We start from the raw sequence: 18,494 nt of genomic DNA, 5'->3' as shown, positions 1-18,494 counted from the left end.
GTTAAGGGGTGTGTCATCACTTCTCTTCTTGAAAGGATATTTTTATTAATGATTATTGTTAAACTTCAAAACTTGGGTTACTAGACGGTTTAGTCTCTTTAGACGATCTTGTCATAATAGGAGGTCTATTGAACTAACAAAGGTTCTTGAAGCTTCTCATGTCCAAGTGCAAAGAATGAAAGCCTTTCCTTTGTCCAAGTGTATGCATGGGAGCCTTTCCATCCAACCAACCAAGTTCTAGAATGTACCTTAAGGCTTAAGCAAGCCAAAAGAGGTGTTCTCCCGTTTCGAAATCCCATATGATGCTACGAGCCTAAGAACTAACCCAATTGACAACATCTTGGCCTCTCTGACCTTTGTTGACTATTTGACTAATAATTTCTCCACGGAACTCCAAATGAGATAATTATTTACTTTTTAAGAAATTAGACTAAAAGGGATTTCATTTGACTATAAACACGTGTTTTCTTGACTTCTAAGTTGGATGCAGTTAAATCTTCAAAATTTTCAACGTTTAGTAAGCTCCATGGATGGGTAGGTCCTTGGCGCAAATATAAGGCCTAACGAAAGACATATGTATATATTTACGAGGCTTAAGAGAAGGGAAAAAACAAGCTTGAAACACAATGTCCACAAGATTAGAGTCTTTCTTCTTCTTCCACCCTCCTAACCCTGGTTCAAGTTGTAGCTCTCCAGATGGATCTCCATCAAGTTTCCTAGATGGGTTTCCATCATGTGAGACTAGGTGGGTTAGGTGTAGGGCTAGGTGTTTTAGTTCTCGGGCTAGGTAGTTTATCCATGGCCATTATGTCATCCAACAACATTGGAACTTCATCATCAAAAGCATATTCATTAAGAATTAGGGTTGTTGGTTGAGCACGACTATCTTGATGAGCAACTTCTTTGACAACGTCTACCACTAAAGAGACAATGTAACACCCTATTCTAAGATTTTACAGTTTAGTTAAAATAATTAAAAAAAAATATTGCCAAAACCTATTACGAAAGTAAAAGTTGTATACAATTTTATTAATCACAGAAAACTTAAATATAATTCGAGTTTATTACACGAAATCTTAAAACAACATTTCTTTAAAGAAAATTATGACTCCCCATCACTCTAAATCAGCTCACCGTTGTATACTTCATCTAAAACATTTGCAATACTATCTGCTCTCGTATAACCACACAAGTTACACAATCATCACACACACAACAAACAAAACAGAGGTGAGTTATCTGAGTATCATCAATCATAAGAATTATAACAACATTTTAAATACATATCATCTTAACAAATAATGACAGGTTACTCAACATGATTATCAAATCATTAGCGCAACCAGTGGTTATTCTCTTGTACCCTACCATAAAATCTAATCATTAGAACAAAAGTAGTTTGAGTCGTCCTGTCATCGCAACAAGGACCTATCTCCTTTGCCCCTCAAGGACTTACGAATAACAACTTTGATGCATTTCACATTGAGAACTATACTTAACAACGAGCCAGAGCAAACACAAAAACATCTTTCCCCTCTCCACTGCCTCGCACAGGCGAGAAGGCACACACTTGAACTATCCTCTTCCATTGCCTCGCACAAGCAAAGATAATATCTTTCCACTGAATCACACAGGCGAAAGAGTCACCCCAAGATTTACCAGGTATGACGTGCCGACATCACAACAACCTATCTTTATTCACATGCACATACCAACATGATAAACCTCATAATTTCGTCATTATTCTCGAAACATATTGTCCCGTAACCTTATTCAAAAATTATTCCTTTCATAGAAGTAATCTCAAGGCAAATACTCAAACAAAGTTAACAAAACAACACAAAGTCAAACTAATAGTAAATAGTCAATGACGTACTAAATGCATCCTCATTTCTTATTTTTGTTACTACCAAGAAACAAGCACCACTCTCTTTATAAGCAATGAAGTGGCCCCATGAATGTAGTTAAAATGATCTCTCTCTTTCCAACATTAATGTTATGGGCCCCAACCCAAAGATAAACTCAGAAACACAAAACCTATGAACTCTCACTTTGCCATGCAAAAAGGTTACAACATGACCCTCTCATCCTCTACACATTTACTTTTTGCCACAAATGAACTAGCAAAGTATAAACAATATTATATCTACAATGTAGATAAAACAAAGGAAAAAATATTTCCACACCACTTGCTCACAATCACTCATTTCTCTTTCACAAAACTCATTATTGTGACTTAATGATTCTAAAGAACTGACCTAGCTTTCCCTCTCTCACGACCCATCACAACCCCTTCTTAGCTTCTATGTTACTTGTATGTTGGATACACTCCCTCCCAATGACCTCCCACAAAGTTGATTCTGAATTGAAGGCTTGAATAATGATGATGAAAGTTCAAGAAGAAAATCAAATTGATGAAATTGATAAAATCATTCCATATCAAGAAGATTTCAAACAAAAAACTGCAATTTGAATTCTCAAAGGCTATCAAATGCAACAACTATATAAGGGATTCAAAGCCTTACAAGATGAAGTTTGGCAAACAAATAGAAGTGAAAAAGATCAAATTGTTGAGAAATTGTCATTTAATTATTACTGAATTGGGTTGAAAGCTTGAATATTGTAAAATCCTTCATTTAGTGAAATTATACCTTGTGAGTTTTGTTCTACACTAATGTTGTGAGAATGTTGTTTGATTATTCAATGGAATTAAGAGTTCTTGATCTAAGGGGGATATTGAGAAGCATACCTAGAGAGGTTGATACTTGGTGTAACCTAGAGAGGTTTTGTATTTGTGTACTTGAAGAGGTTGAAACTCGTGTAAACTGGAGAGGGTGATAATCTTTATTAATCAAAGGAGTGATTAATGGAATTTCTTAAGCATATTGCTTAAGATATTATATGTATCCTCATGAAGAGGTGAACCAATAAATTTGTTGTGTGCATTTGCTCTATCCCTACACTTTTGATTTTGTTAGTTAATTCGATTGCGTTTGTATATTAATGCGTGTATTTTTTTTTTATTGCTAGGCTCTATTTAGCTGCCCCCCCTCCCCCCAATCGCTCTTCTAAAGCCACATTACACCAACATCAACCTCTCTAGGTACATGAGTACAAACCTCTCTAAGCTACACTGAGTATTAAGCTCTCCAGGTACCCTTTGAATCTCCCCTTAAGAGACTAAATGATCCCTTGAGAGAAATAACTCTCAATGACAATGAAAAATAAAAACAATGCTCTAACAACAAAAGTGTATAATACAACTCATAAGTTACAACTTCACTTAGTGAAGGATATAGAATTTGTAAGCTCTCATCCCTATTTAATAATCACTAATGATATAACATTTTCTCAAAACTTTGATCTTTTGTAAATATCTTCATTGTTCTTCACGTAAGTCTTTGCATCCTTTATATAGATGTTGCATTTAAATGACTTGATCCATTCTTGATATGTAATGACTTGCATCCTTTGATTTTCAACTTGAACCTTCAACGTCATTCTTCAAGACTTCAATTCTAGGTTAACTTATGTTCTTCAAGATGTTGTCTTTCTTTTTGTTATTGAGCTTAGACTTGATTGGAATTATAATCTTGCTTCAACATTCATAATTGTCATGTTAAGGAAACTTTGTGCAACTTGATTCTGCATTTGAGTCATTAAAGCAATAATATCATTCAATCAAATAAAACATTTCATTCATCAGTCATATAGAGTGTTTTGTAGTGCTCATATTGCTTGACTATTTGATTTAGAAAACTTTCTTCTTTCACAATGCAATTATCACACATAAACGCAAAGGTCATGTCATTAATTCTCTATTTCAACAATTAGATCAATATATCAATTTGCAAGATCAATTGGAGATAACCGGACTATCAAAGTTCTATAGAGTTATTTTTACTATTGAGGTCATCTAACACCTTAGTCATCTAATAGCTTAAGCTGCCTTAGGTTGTCTAACTTTTGAGTCGTCTAACACCTTAGTCATCTAACACATTACATTTTTCAATGACTTAGGTTGTCTAGAGACTTGGGTCTTACAATGCTTTAAACCTGGTGAACACAAGTTTTGTACTCGTTTAACACTGTAACTCGTTTAATGTTAAGACTTAGCCTTTGCATATACTAGACTTCCAACTTACAGTAACATGCGTAGCATTTGAATATTAGCAATTGAGCATACACAATCGTAAGTATTAAGCATCCAACTTACCTCATTAATTATATTTGTTAGACATTTTCTCTTAGTCATCTAACACAACTTTACTTATAACCAAAGGCTTACTTGTTTGGTAGAGTGATTGTGTTTTATCATCAAAACGTCATTGGTTATTAGGACTCGTCTATTTCAGTAGCAAGAACTAAAAGAGATTAGGCTCACGACCTATGATAACTCAATGTTCTACTATAGAGAAAGCTAGACAATTCCATGACCAAAGCTTGTTGCAAGGAAATCCAAGTTAATCCTTATTTTATAGATTTTGTATGAACTAATGTATTGGAAATGAATTTTGAGTTCGTTTGGAGACAAATTTGGATTATCTTTACCAAAACTAATCTTTTGACTATTGTCTTAGCAATACTGAAAATTTTATAGTTTAGTAGTATTAATATGACCGTTTCAATGACCATGTTACCATTCATACTTCACTTTTCTCAAATTGATGAACCTATTCTTATGTAACCTTTATCCAGTTTTTCTCATTTACATTCTTTGGTTCTATCTAAGATATCATAACCATTTGTGTCTTGAGCCTTGATCTTGTTGCCCTCCTTTGTTTCTTTGCTATTATTACTTCAATAGTCTCTCCATTGAGTTTTCTCCAATTGGTTAACATTCTTCTTTTACAACATCAAATGCTACATTAGATGCTTTGTTTAATGATTCATCTTATGCATCTTCTGATGTATAGTCTGCTGTATTATTAATATCGTCTGGTGAATTTTCTTGAGCTTTTCTTGAACTTATAGTCATGGTACAGTGAGAAATATAATTTCTCTCAGATTAATAACCAAATTACTCCATTATAATCTTCTTAAATGTTTATATACAGGAGCAAAGCATTCCTTATCTTTCAATATCCCGGCAAATTAAATCATAAGTAGACAGTATGCAACAAAGGATCATGGAGCAACTGCATTACTTATATTGCCTAATAGTCTAGCCATCATTTCGTCTATATCATTCTCCACTACCTGAGGGCAACGCAATGTGCATGTCTCTACCCTTTTGAATGAGTATGCTGTTGATCAAATTAATTTAGCAAGTACATACATTCTCATGGAGTCTTTATATACATGCTACTACACAAATTATATATCCATTTTCAACTATAAAGCCTACAACACGACTGGAAACATGTCCTTACAAAATTTAAATTAGTAGTTTCTAAACTCAAATACTTACCTACATCCCACAATTATTAAAAGACAATATAAAAGAAAAATCAATTATGTAACCTACTGAATTATTTACTCTATTCAGAACAAAGCAAAATGTAGAAGTGAAGTAAAAGAAACTTATATACATGTCTAGGCCAAATGATCAGAGCATTTAACCTTGAAAAAGCCTCTGCAATAAAACAATTACTTATTACTCAATGCAATAGAGCTTTTTCTTAGTCTATTAATGTATCAAGCAGTACCTCTAACTAGTTGTTTGAACACAGATCCACCTAACTCTGCACAAACACCAAGGCCATAAAGCAGCCTGTGAAAATGTGAGAGAATAGCAACAAACAATCAAAGAGCTAAGCTTACGCCATAAAAGTGGTATTCAAAATGCTAACCACCAAAGATAGCCTCATCTTGACCTGTCTGACTTCAGAATTCTCATCATTACAAGATTCAGATGTGTATCATACTACCTGCTCAATTAGCATATAAAAAAAGCTGCTAAACACATGCCTTCATAATTATCAGTTCATACTGAAAAAGAAAGCTCTACCAGAACAATGGGGTTTTACTTAACAGCAACTTCACGACACTGCTCTGCAACATCATCAACAATACAAATCGCTGTCCTTTCTTTAGAAGTCTTGTCCCTTTCCTGTATCCAAAACATTAAACAAAAAATCAAAAGGCATGACGTAAGTTATTGAAAATCAGGCTTAAAGTTAATCAGAGAAGCACAGAGCCTGTAAGAAATCTAGACATAATAGAATAACGTGGTTCAAATAACAGAATGTGACTAAATCTTAGAACTTATCATTTAATGAAAGAGAGATGCATGCAAGCTAACTTGAAAACCAGAACAAAACTAAATAGGGTGGTGATACAAAAACATCTCCCATCTTTACCTCAACCTCCATCGAACACCAACCAACCAAATAATACTTTTATATTAAAATGTGTTGGAATTGTTGAGTCTATCGAGGAGGAGGTTCACCGGGAAACACAAACACCAATAACATCTGAGTCCAATCATATAAATGATTGATATCACTCTTTACTCAAAATTTTAAGATAATGGGTTAATGGGTCTTTCGATTTTATATAGTGCTCTACTTTCTCAATTCTATCCAAGGTGGGACTTAAACTCACACTCCCAACAATCTCTCTCAAGGGTGAGTCCCTTCCACATAGCTACACTCCCCCTTCAACGGAAGCATTCCCAACCAACCACAATCACGAATAGTCTTTTTCAACCGTAGTTCATCTTAACGGGACTTGCTTATCTGAATACTTTTATTAAATCTTAAGGCAATAGGTTAATGGATTTTTCACCTTTATACAGTGTTTTACTTTCTCAATTCTATCTAATGTGAGACTTAGAGTCGCACTTGAATTTCCAATATAAAGTTGTACAAAAGTTTAGAGACATCCATGTAAAATTTTCCAAATAAATATGAGTTCCAAGAGGGAGGGTAATAAGAATAAAGACAAAGACAACTCAGAGATTCTAGGACTATATTACTAGATAAACACAATATATATATTTTCCCACAAGTTCATCTTTATTCATTACTCAATTCACATTCTGAAAATTTAATGATTCATTTGTAGACAAAAACTATGATACTCGTGATACTTTTTTTTAACATTAAATATGTTTTTATGCTGTAAACTTTTTTTTTACCAAATTTTGGCTTCAGCATAAAACAATACAGGTTTTTAATTTTTATTACTTTAATTCATTTAGTCCTGTAAACAGCCTAATGACGTGTCCAAATTTTATACGTCAACCTTGCTCGAAAGTTTAGAAATAAAAGCATATATATGGCATAAAGAATAACAAGTCACTTTTTATGCTCTTCCCACCCTTTCTCCTTCTCAAGCGGACTTCATAGACGTAGAAGAATCATAAGAAGAAAAGTAAGACTATATTATAATTATTCATGTTCCCTCCGCAGATGTCGGGACCTACCAGCACCAAGAGAACAAGTGTAACCACTGCTATAACCACTTATTCTAATTTTCTGGCATACTCTTCTATCTTTTCTTCATGGCTGTCAACACTCAATTTTATTCAATTGAATAAATTTTATTTCCAAAAATTCAAAAATTAAGAAATAAATAAAAGAGGAGTTGAAATAAAGTTTATTCAAAAAAAGAACTTAATTGAAAAATTGTAATTATTTAATAAAAAAATTATTTTAAGATTAAAAAATTAATTTACAAAAAAGTGAAAAGATCCAAAGTTAGAAATTTAAAAAAAAAATGGTGACAAGAACAAAACAAAAAAAGAAAGAGCAAAAAAGAAAAAAAAGAAATAGAAGAACTCAATCCATATTCTTAAACCTTTAACTTTGTTTTTTATTTTTACACCTCATTTACATGTTGGGCTAATGGCCCAAGTCTTTTTGTAAACAATATACTCCCATTGTTTTTCTTTTGGATGTTGGACTAAAGTACAAATCTCTTTTATTCTCACATCGTCTTTGTTTTCTGTTTTACACTTTTTATATATATATATATATATATATATATATATATATATATATATATATATATATATATATATATATATATATATATATATATATATATATATATATATATATATACACACGTTACACTCTACACCACCTCATATCTTTTCTTACATTCTCACATTTTTTAAAACTTTCAAAACTATTATTTATATTTCAAAAACTTCTACACTTCCATCTTTTTTTTTTCAACGGATTTCAAAATTCATTTTTAAGAATTTTTTAAGTCTTTAATAAATTTTTAAATCTGTTAAAGTTTTTGAAAAATCTTTCGATAAATTTCGACATCCGTGTTAAAAGTTTTAACGAATTTTAAAATTGGTTGAATAATGATATCTTTGGAACGTGGGGGATGCAGGAGAAAAGTGAAGAACGTGGTTGAATAATCCTTTTTTTTCTTTTATATATATTCTTAGTAGTCTTGTGGCCCAATCCGTTCTTGCGTTCCACCCACCCTTATTCTTCTTTTTATACCATTTTTATATATTTGTTTTTGCATTTTTAAATAGTAGGCAGAGACGGCATGGCTTATGGTACGGCAGACACTCGATGGCAGTGGTTGGCGCTGCTCTCTGCACACACTTTATCTCTTATAATTTGTTTTGCGCTGGATTGCACATTTTAATACTTGCACCCGCGATTCCGCTGCACACACCCCACCTTATTTGCTCCTCACGGTTCTTATTTTCACTCACCCGCTTTATTTTATTTCTAATTTTTTTTCACTGCCCCCAAATGATTAGTCATATACCTCACGGTTTTTTGTTTTCTAATTGTTTTAAAGGTTTTATACCATGTCAGACTTACTTTTTGACACACCACTCTTTTTCAAGCATATCATTTTTTTTAAACAATAAAAATATTAAAATATAAATAAAATTTCTTTGCTTACATTTTGGAGCTTATACATCATCCGCTGGTAGGTTGTCACTCTTTTTAAAATAACTCAGAAATAGTAAAATATATAAATTTTGTAAAACTTAAAAAATCAAATCAACACTCCAGTTTTTCATCTACAATTATTCTTATTGGCTCAATTTAATTTCTTTTTACAATCTTAATTTTTTTAAAAAATAAATATTTGAAGAAAATTGTTTATTTAATTAAAGATTTCACTTTAGGAAAACATTTGGATGTTAATCATAATGTTGATCATCAGTCACCTCTCATGGATTATATGTCACGTCGAATCACGTTTTTAAGATGTGTGTACACATAAAAAACAAGAAAAGGATGATTATTCTAGAAGCTTTGTTGGTGCTGAGCACCACTAATCCTCGTTGAGTGTAGGGGAAGCACCATGTGGCTTGCATTGGGTGACGTCAGGCTGCACTAAACAATTCTCTGCTTGCCAACTTAGCTTGATATGCAATGACTTGTTAGAATTTGGTACCTCTTCTTTCAGCTCTTCTTGTATTCTCCTAGTCATTCCTCTAGTAAAAGGTCCATTGGTTGCCCCTATTTCATCATCTCTTCCCTCTTGAGAAAGATTTGTACTCAAATATGGAGATCCTCTTTAACATCATCATCTACAAAAGGATGAAGGTCATATATATTCAAAGTAGTATGTGCTCCATATTCCTCAGGAAGATATAACTGATAACCATTTTTCTTAATTTTCTTGAGAACATGGAATGGACCATCTTCTCGGAGACTAAGTTTGGAGTTCCTTTAATTAGGAAATATTTCTTTTATGAAGTGCTTTGATAAATCGAGATTTGAATACCTCTTCTTCGTGAACAAAGTCAAAAGAAGTAGGAAGAGGTATCAAATCTAAAGGTGTGAGAGAATTAAACCCATAAGCAACCTCAAAAAAGATAATTTAGTAGTCTTATGGACTACTCTATTATAAGCAAACTCAATATAGGGAGATACTCATCCCAAGACTTGTAATTACCCTTCAAAGTTGGCCTCGGCAAAGTGGATAGGGTTCTACTGACTACTTCTACTTAGCCATTCGTTTAGGGATGACAAGTAGTTGAAAAAGATAACTTAGTCCCTAATCTGGACCATAAGGTCCTCCAAAAGTCACAAAAATTTGGTATCCCTATTAAAAACTATGGTGCGAGGTAAACCATGAAGTTTAACCACATCTTTAAAGAATAAATTAGCTATATTGCTTGCAACATCTACTTTATGACAAGGTATAAAATGAATCATTTTTCTAAAACGATCTACTATCAAAAAGATATATTCAAAGCCCCTGGCAATTCTTGGAAGAATTAAGACAAAGTACATGCTAATATCCTCCCAAGGGGTTGATGCAATAGGCAAAGAAGGATACAACTCTTAGTCATGCTCCTAAGTTTGAAGAGCCCTCACAAGAACATACAACTCTTTGTCATAGGTGGGATAGTTACAAGAGCACCATAAAGTTTCTCATTAAAGTAAGCAATTGGATGTCCTTCTTGCAACAACACAACACCTATGCCCACTCCCGAGGCATCACATTCTAGTTCAAAAGTTTTAGAAAAGTTAGGTAAAGCAAGAATGGATTTTCTCTTTAAGGAGATCAAAATCCTTTTGTTTCTTTTCTCCCCAATGGAAAGTGACACCCTTCTTCATTAACTCGTTAAGTGGTGAAGATAGACTAGAGAAGTTAGGAACAAATCTTCTATAAAAGTTCTCTAAATCATGGAAGCTCCTAACTTTTCCTATATTCTTTGGGGTTGGCCATTTTTGGATAAATTTTATTTTCTTGGGGTCCACATGAACCCCTGTTTATTGACTAACAACCCTAGAAAAATGACATTATCTACATAAAAAGTGCACTTATATATGTTGGTAAACAAATGATTGATTCTAAGAATGGAGAGGATAACCCTAAGATAGTGTACATGTTCATGTAGACTTTGACTATACACTAAAATATAATCAAAATAAACTACTACAAACTTACCTATGTAATCCCTAAGAACATGATTCATGATCCCCATTAATGTACTTGGTGCATTAGTAAGGCCAAAAGGCATCAGCAACCACTCATATAATCCAAACTGGGTCTTAAAAGCAATTTTCCATTTATCACCTTTTGTTTTAATATGATGATAACCACTCTTAAGATCAATTTAGAAAATATGTGTAAACCATGTAATTCATCTAGCATATCATTGTTAACTCATTGGCAAGAATACCAAATCGTTCCAAGTAATAAAGAGTAAGTTCAGAGTATCGTTCTCCCAAGGGACTTGTGAAACAATGACAATTCTTCCTTTTATAACTCAATTAGGCATCAAAATGCATAAAACAACACAAGAAACTCTTTTTGGTATTTTATCAAACAGTTGGTGTGCAAGGAATTTATATTTAAAAGAAACTTCGTTGGAATTGGGTTTCATGAATGATATGAATATAAAACTCTGTTCAATATTTCATTATTTCATTCAAACATTCACATCAAAGAATACTAGTCCTAATCCCTTATCAACTAGTTCTAAATTAATATATCAATACGATAATTCCTTAGTCAATTTAACATACAATTTGCATTCAGTCTGATGCTAAGAATGACCAAGTTATTGAGTCTATCCATAGATCCCAAATCATTTAGGTGCTCTATCTATCTCCATGTTCAAAGTTACTTTCTAGTAATGAGAGACATTTAAACAACATTATATTTCCATACAATGATAGTAAATTCAAGAAAGAGCATATGAATGAAAAACAATATATTGAACAGGAAAACTACATCATAGTGAGTTCATTACATCCAATTCCAACGAAAGAGAAATTTAAATACTCCTAGTCATTTATAACGTATACATTTGAAAAAATCACTTGCAGCAATGGTGTCTTGATGCCTTGAAGTAGTCTCTTGACGTTCCTGAGATGTTTTCGTTTCTTTCCTCTGGAACTTCTGTCAGGAGTTTTTCTCTTTCTGTTTGTCTCGAACTTAAAAGCCAATTTTGATTTAATTAATCTGCTCAGTGCACAACTATCATGTGCTAAGCGAATAATCAACTGCATATCCTTTAACTGTCCATAATTCGCTCAGCAAATTGTTTTGGTGTGTTGAGCAAATAATCATCTTTTTAGCTGAGCGATTAAAGGCTGGCCTAGCGAGAAACATCTAATAGCACTACACTGATGTATAAGCTCCTGTACAATTGCCTAAACAACTTTCCTACTTCTTATTACAACTTTTCAATGAAGAAACCACATTATTTCATGAATAATTACAACTTTTCAATGAAGAAACCACATTATTTCATGAATAATTACAACTTTGAGCTCATTTATAAGTATGAAAACAAGTATTTTTCGCACTTATCAATCATCTCGTGTAGGGATTGGATGCCTATACTTCATTATTATGTTGTTGATAGCCCTACAATCACAACACATGCACCATTTACCATCTTTTTGGGGCACCAACAAGACATGCACTATAAAATCCTATGAAAATGTGATAATTTGGGAATAATGTGGTTATGAGACTTTGATATTATTGTTTGGTAATTAGTTTTTTATGATTAGATGTTTTCTAGAATTATAATTATTATGTTTATTATTTAATATTATTATTGATTAAGTGGGAATGATGGGATATTATTGTTTGGTAATTATGAGCCTTAACACCACTAACAACCGTGTGAACTTAGTTGAACCAACAATTCTACTAAAATTGTTCACACAATTGCAATAATTTTAAATAATCACTTCGATCGCTTTTGTGTTCAAGGTTTGACCATATCCCATTCAAGAAGATTCACTTTCTTTAGTTTATTGTACATATAAATTTTAAAGAACATATTTTAAATCTCACAAAATTTTGCTAGCATTTCACATTAGTTTTCAAGTTACACAAAATGAAATTGATTATAAACCACAATCAGTATGCACCCGAAGATCAATACAAAACATAGTAGCATATTATGCACTAATAAAATAAGTAATCTTCTTAAACTGTCCAACAGGACAATTCAAGATTCAATACTTATAAATTATTAGTACCGTCTCCTTTTATATTCATTTTTAAGAAATACATTTCTTCAAAAAATTTGGAGACAGTAAATAACTTTTGTATTTAATCTCAAACGAGAAACTAAGGCTAGCTCAATACAACAATATATTTAAGCATACAATTAATCACGTATTCAACATATAAGAATGAACAACCTACTACAAAATTATAGAGTCATATTAAAATAAGTAAATTTTAAACATAATAATAGGAACGTGGGAGCGTGAAAGGTGGACAAAAATGGAGAAGGAAGCAACTACCCACGTTTTGAAATGGTACAAAATCTCACCACAAAAATACAGTACCTGGACACATATACAAACAACATATTAGTCTCAGAAACCAAAGCAAGCACAAAAACGTAAAAAACAATGAAGAGAATCACGCTCACCATCATGGAGAAGACGAACGATGAAAGCGAAAAACAAACGAACGAAGAGGTGGGCGACGACGACAACATCGAACGAAAAAGAGGACAATGTTAGAGTAGTGACAATGGCGTTTTGGTTCGGAGAAGCAACACTGGATGCATTGGCTTTGGTTCATTCAAAAAATTGTAATCGTGGAAAGACATATTGTCTTGGTTATTTTAATAACTGAAGCAATGGCCACCATATGGCCTTTGTTTTACCAACAACTGCTACTACCTAAAGCCATCCAGAAAAATAAAAAAAAAATAAAGTTTTAGTGACAATTTTGAAATTTAGTTCACACTTTTGGCTTCAGTTTATAGTAAAACTGAAGCATAAAGCTTTTATGGCACCAGTTCTCGAAAGAACCAAGCCATAAATGTTGTTTAGAAAAGTCAATTAATAAATTAATGAACTCAACTGTTAGGTTTGAAAGACCCATGTTAGTTGTTCGGTAAAGATTTGAAGTCATAGGCCTTGTCCAAAAGACTTTCAACTTAAAATCTCAGTGTTAGGTAAGGAATGTTAGATTTGTAGGACCCTATGACAACGATTTTATAAAGAACCGTAGCCATAGACCCTATTCAGAAAGGTATCAAATAAAAATCTCAGTTTCAGAGGAAGGATATCATCAGTTTTGCAAGACCTTATAGCATTGGTTTTACAAAGAACCAAAGCCATGAGCCTTGTTCAAAAAGGTAGTTAGATAAGAAAGTCAGTTTTTGGGAGGGAATTTTAGTTTTGGAAGACTCTATGGCAGCGGTTCTCTAAATAATTGAAGTCATAGGCCATGTTCAAAGTTTAAAATATCAATTTTTTACACACTTTAGTTCAAAATCTTATGCTAATTTTTTCTTATACACATAATTAATAGATATATTCATTTTAACACAAGGTTTATTTTGTATGAAATTTCTATTCCATTTAATAAATTGAATTATTTTTATTTACAATTTGTTCTTGTTCATGATTTCAAACCACTTTTTTAATTTTTGTGTTTGTTCTTATCGAATTTTGTTGAGTATTTTTTGAGGTGGATTTACCTGATTGCTAGCATGTCGCCAAGTTTGAATAACCACGAGTGAAAAGTTTATATGTATAAATTTTTTTATATTCAAGTTAGAAAGAGATTAATGCTTGAAAAAGATATGAAAATAAATAAATATATATATATAAGTAAAATTATTATCAAATTTCTATATTTTCTTTGATTGCATGTATTTATAACTTCTTAAACTATAAGTAAACAAGTATATTAAACAAATTTTATCACTTAAAAATAATCAAATATTATATCTTAAAAATGTTATATAAATAATATCTTAAAAGTATTAAATAATAAATCATTACTATAACATATTAGAAATATGACAAAATGATAATCAATTATTATATCATAAAATTTTAATAATAAATATTTTAGAAATATTTTATAATATCTTGAAAATATATCATAATCTTATAAAAAATTATTATATTATAAATATTTAAAAATATTACATATAATTTTTATTTTCTAAATATCTCTTGATAGGTTATGACAACTCAAAATCTTGAGCGATCTATGATTGTCTTTTCTTGTATCATAAATTTTACTATTATTTAATCTGTGTATGATCACAGGATCAAGATTATTTTGCTTTTATGATATCCTTTTGACAAACAAAATAGAATAAAAAATATAAACCAGAATTTAAATTTGAATTGTTCTAGAATGAGACAGAATTTTAAAATACTTCCAATGGTAGTGGCATATTTTGTCATTTCATACTTTTATATAGCTTTTTGCTTCTACTTTATTTGCCAAAAGAATAAACGTGACAGGAGAAGAATCACCGCCATTTTGTAATTCTTCCACTTAACTGTACGACTTAATTTTTATTTTGAATAAAATGCACTACTTTTTGTTTTGGTGAAGAATAATAGTGATTTCTAAATTTATATATTTATGTTCTACTCAATTTAGTTTGATGTGTTTACCTTTACATATATTCTACTCATATTTTATGCATATCATTAAAATGACTTAAAAATGAACACAACATATGATGTATTAATACATTCCGATATAACTTAAAGTAATAATATAATAGATAACTAAAAACAAAAAGGCTATATAAGCAAAAAAGTTTGTGTAGTTTAAAGATAGACTTGATCCTATGATTTGTTTTTAAACAAAGTATTATTAATTTCTTTTATTATGCATATTTCCATAACTTTATCAATAGCATTTCTACATTGTTGTGCTCTTAGCACTAGAAAATATCTTTCATTGCTGATGATTGCCACACTTGGCACATAGCTTCTAAGGGAAACTTTCTTCCTACAGTGATTCCTTTTCCTTCAATCAGATCAATTTCTTCATCACTGCTTCGTTTCCACTCAAAACATTGAATCAACAAAGCCAAAGTTAAGCTCACTGTGCGTTGAGCTAAGTTTGATCCAGGACAAGCCCTTCTCCCTAACCCAAAAGGAAGCAACTTGTTAACTTCACTTTCATTTTCAAACCTTTCAGGCTTAAAATGTGTTGGGTCACTCCACAAATTGGGATCTCTGTGAATAGCCCAAGCATTCACTAACAGAATAGTGTTCTGTGGAAGATTGTAATCTCCAATGGTGCAATCTTCTGAAGAGAAATGGGGTACCAACATTGGAGCAGCAGGATGCAGACGAAGTGTCTCATAAACAATGTTTTGAATATAAGGAAGTTTAGGAATGTCAACTTCATCTACTAGACGGTTCTGACCTATATGAGTGTCTAATTCCCTTTTTGCCTTTTTTAGCATCTCTGGATGGTTTAATAAATTACTCATTGCCCATTCCAAAGTTACAGCTGATGTGTCTGTTCCTGCCATTATTATAACCTGTAATGCACCAAATACAAAAAGTCTAGTAAATAATGAAACTAAAATACACAATTTCCAACTTCTAAAAAAAATAAAATAACACTTTAAATAATACCCTTCTATATTTCTTCCAAAACTTCAGTATAAACAAAATCAGTTTATTTCAATTTAATAAACAATGTTAAGTAGTTTTCTTTAGTTTTTGAATTTCATTTAAGAAAAATACATTTTTTGAATGCTAACAGTTCATTTCACAGATTTTGAGAAAGGAGTTAAGTACATGGTTGAACAACCGTTCAGTAGACCAATGCATGCTCACAAAAGAGTCAACATTCAGTCTGTTAAGACCACATGCACAACTGTCATCTTTAATGCTCCATGTATTATTTTTCATTCCAATTTTTGTTTCATGCATCATTCCATTCACATAACCAATCTCAAATCGCGTGGGCCCTACATCACCATAATTATTCACGAACGCTAGAAAAGACTGACTTATCCAGATGCCAATAAGCAAAGCAATTTACTATTTTTCACTGTTTTAAACAACCCCAAATGATATAAGTAGATATAGTAATTACCAGGGCAAGTCCTTTGATGATCTCATCCGTGTAGTACTCAGGTTGTGATTGTTGTTGTGTTAAAAGATGATCAATCATAGTATTGGCGCTTTGTTTTCTGTTACGATTTTCATCGATGAGTCCTTGTAAAAAGGCATCGGTTCTCTTACTAATTCTCTTCAGCTTCTTCTCCAAATCATCAAAACGAAACCACCTCAGCAAAGCCAAGAAGTCTCCAGGATTATTTGCCCCTCCCACAGCCACCAACTCTTTAATAATCCCTCGAAATTGCCTTGCTTCTTCCACATCACTCACATCACAATCTTCACCGTAATATCTCTTCCCAGACACCATCCTCATTATAGTGTTAAAAGTCATTTCCGAAAAGCTTCAATAAATTATACAAACAATAATACAAAATTAAAAAAACTATGGAGTATAATCAAAACTTTGCTAACTACTCTTTCAACAATTTCTACCTAACTTAATTCTACAGCCAAATTTACCTGGATTTCAGTTCCACTTTGGCGAAGCCGTTGCGCGAGTCGTAAGCGAGCTTTCGCACGAGCCTCATGATCTCGTCCCTTCGGATTTCCAAGAAGCAGTTCAAACGGTGCGTTGAGAGAACCTCGAGCGACATGATGCGGCGGAGGTTGCGCCAGTGGTCGCCGTAGGGCGACACCGCGACGGTGGTGTTGTTGTATCCTATGTACTTGCCGGCGAGGAAGCGAGGCCGATTCGCCAAGACGATGTCGTTTTTGGTGAAGCATTCCTGCGCTGCCTCGAGCGACGAAACGATCACGACGAAGCGCGAACCGAACCAGAGAGAGAAGACTTTGCCGTGTTTCTGAGAAAGGGCGTGGAAGGTGCGGTGGAGCGGCTGTCTCATCTGGTGGAGGTTTCCGATTATAGGGAAAGAGAACGGCCCTGGAGGAAGGTTCCAGAACCTTCTTGTTTTGAAGAAGAAGTTCCAAGAGAAGAGAAGAACCATGAATGTGAGAAAGAAGTGTAAAAGAGTGACCATGGTTGTTGAAGGTGGCTTGATAGTGTTGAGTTAAGAGGGTGTGTGGCTGATTCTTGTTTGCGTTAGTCTATATAAAGGATGTGAGAAGGGTTTGAAGACAAATCCACATGGGAGTTCGCGCTGGAAAGTTAGGCTGGGAAATAGCTTACGTAATGGATGATTTCATACAACAGTTAGCATCATGCTTTACGAGAGCTGAAACTTCAAACTCTCTTGCACTACTTGACAACACCACCGCAAGACAACTTAGAAAAATACTTGCACTCAGTTCAACATTATTTCTCCTGTTCAATTTAAGTTTCGTCACGGATATTTGGTTTACCAAGAAGACTTTTATATAGAGACTCCCCAGTCATTAAGACAGATCTTTCATATATACTGATGATGTTTGAAAATAAATAATTCACAAATTTAAATATAAGCCAAACTCACAAACCCATTCATACACCACTCGATAATATATTTATGAGATTTTTTTCCTATAATATTTAACATTCTTATTTTTATTTAATACGACACTTAAATTCACGTTTATATAAATTTTTGAACAGTTTTATTATTTTTTTAAATGTGTTGTTTTGAATTTTACAAATACATGTATTCCTTAGAGCTCTGAAACCAATTAGAGGTTACGTTGTACACTTCTTCATAATTTTAGTAAGCATGACCACTTCCTTTTTAATCGGTGCGGTTCATTAATTAGATTGTATATGAGAGATAGTGAATGTTAGTAAAGGCAATCGTTCAAAAAAGCCTG

The 18,494-nt window shown here is 32.6% G+C and overlaps 1 protein-coding gene across 1 annotated transcript; it reads right to left on the bottom strand.

Moving 5' to 3' along the window:
* Positions 1-15,470: 15,470 nt before the first annotated feature.
* Positions 15,471-17,808, bottom strand: LOC108343787 (cytochrome P450 81E8-like). The gene is made up of 3 exons (XM_017582174.2): positions 17,220-17,808; positions 16,735-17,101; positions 15,471-16,171 (listed from the first exon to the last, which is right to left on the bottom strand). The coding sequence occupies exons 1-3, from the start codon at positions 17,735-17,737 to the stop codon at positions 15,563-15,565; spliced, it is 1,494 nt and encodes a 497-aa protein (XP_017437663.2). The 5' UTR covers positions 17,738-17,808; the 3' UTR covers positions 15,471-15,562.
* Positions 17,809-18,494: the final 686 nt, after the last annotated feature.

This window comes from Vigna angularis, chromosome 8, assembly GCF_016808095.1.
Source record: "Vigna angularis cultivar LongXiaoDou No.4 chromosome 8, ASM1680809v1, whole genome shotgun sequence".
NCBI lineage: Eukaryota > Viridiplantae > Streptophyta > Magnoliopsida > Fabales > Fabaceae > Vigna > Vigna angularis.
This window is presented reverse-complemented; position numbering and strand designations above follow the sequence as displayed.